Raw genomic sequence first — 1,783 nt, 5'->3', positions numbered from 1 at the left:
CCATAAATGAACAGCTTTATGTTAATACTGCCTGACATCATTGCTTGTTAACTTTAGAACTGATAGCTCTTTTTTTTTTTCCAGATATTCTGATGGCAAATCAAATGGAAGAAAAGAGGAAGCATGACTGCAGATCGGATCAGTTCTCTTTGTGGATTACATTTTCAGTAAAATGTATGGATATATCTTTTCCTTGTTCTTATATCTAGATCATGAGACTTGACTGAGGCTGTATCTTTATCCTCCATCCATCTATGGCGAACTATAGCCATGCAGCTGACAACATTTTGCAAAATCTCTCTCCTCTAACAGCCTTTCTGAAACTGACTTCCTTGGGTTTCATAATAGGAGTCAGCGTGGTGGGCAACCTTCTGATCTCCATTTTGCTAGTGAAAGATAAGACCTTGCATAGAGCACCTTACTACTTCCTGTTGGATCTCTGCTGTTCAGATATCCTCAGATCTGCAATTTGTTTCCCATTTGTATTCAACTCTGTCAAAAATGGCTCTACCTGGACTTATGGGACTCTGACTTGCAAAGTGATTGCCTTTCTGGGGGTTTTGTCCTGTTTCCACACTGCTTTCATGCTCTTCTGTATCAGTGTCACCAGATACTTAGCTATTGCCCATCACCGCTTCTATACAAAGAGGCTGACCTTTTGGACGTGTCTGGCTGTGATCTGCATGGTGTGGACTCTGTCTGTGGCCATGGCATTCCCCCCAGTTTTGGATGTGGGCACTTACTCATTCATTAGGGAAGAAGATCAATGTACCTTCCAACACCGCTCCTTCAGGGCTAATGATTCCTTAGGATTTATGCTGCTCCTTGCCCTCATCCTCCTAGCTACACAGCTTGTCTACCTCAAGCTGATATTTTTTGTCCACGACCGAAGGAAAATGAAGCCAGTCCAGTTTGTAGCAGCAGTCAGCCAGAACTGGACTTTTCATGGCCCTGGAGCCAGTGGCCAGGCAGCTGCCAATTGGCTAGCAGGATTTGGAAGGGGTCCCACACCACCCACCTTGCTGGGCATCAGGCAAAATGCAAACACCACGAGCAGAAGAAGGCTATTGGTCTTAGATGAGTTCAAAATGGAGAAAAGAATCAGCAGAATGTTCTATATAATGACTTTTCTCTTCTTAACCTTGTGGGGCCCCTACCTGGTGGCCTGTTACTGGAGAGTTTTTGCAAGAGGGCCTGTAGTACCAGGGGGATTTCTAACAGCCGCTGTCTGGATGAGTTTTGCCCAAGCAGGAATCAATCCTTTTGTCTGCATTTTCTCCAACAGGGAGCTGAGGCGCTGTTTCAGCACAACCCTTCTTTACTGCAGAAAATCCAGGTTACCAAGGGAACCTTACTGTGTTATATGAAGGAGCATCTGTAAATCTTTAGCCTTGTGAAACACTAACCTTCTCTGCTAAGCAATTGTGGCCTGTAGCCATTTCTTGAGAAGAAAATCAAGAATGGGATCAGCAGTTGTTAAGGATTTGGGCAACATTCTGCAGTCTTTGCAATAGTTCACCTATAATCCTATTTTAAATCTCAGAGTGATCCTGCTGACTGCCCGCGAAGGTTTGTAATTAAGAAAGGACTGAACCACTGCCCTAAGTTTCTTTATGTGGTTGAAAACTAGATAATGAAAGTAGCAGGTGCTAAGTATCAGTGCTAAATGCTGTGTATATCACTACTTATGAAAAAACATCAAAAAAACCAATTAGCATTGGACATCTTAATAAATTAAGTTGACATGAGGTAAATGTGTTGATAAAAACTAATTTTAGAAGTT

General features: G+C 42.6%; 1 protein-coding gene across 1 annotated transcript; it reads left to right on the top strand.

Annotated features, from left to right (window-relative positions):
* The first annotated feature begins 254 nt into the window (after positions 1-254).
* On the top strand, positions 255-1,367 carry GPR85 (G protein-coupled receptor 85). Its single transcript, XM_060108606.1, has one exon. The coding sequence runs from the start codon at positions 255-257 to the stop codon at positions 1,365-1,367; it is 1,113 nt and encodes a 370-aa protein (XP_059964589.1).
* Positions 1,368-1,783: the final 416 nt, after the last annotated feature.

This window comes from Mesoplodon densirostris, chromosome 9 (genome assembly GCF_025265405.1).
Source record: "Mesoplodon densirostris isolate mMesDen1 chromosome 9, mMesDen1 primary haplotype, whole genome shotgun sequence".
NCBI lineage: Eukaryota > Metazoa > Chordata > Mammalia > Artiodactyla > Ziphiidae > Mesoplodon > Mesoplodon densirostris.
This window is presented reverse-complemented; position numbering and strand designations above follow the sequence as displayed.

Bases quoted from the DNA above. Each gene is read 5' to 3' on its own strand.
- GPR85 (XM_060108606.1), top strand. From the start codon at position 255: ATGGCGAACTATAGCCATGCAGCTGACAACATTTTGCAAAATCTCTCT.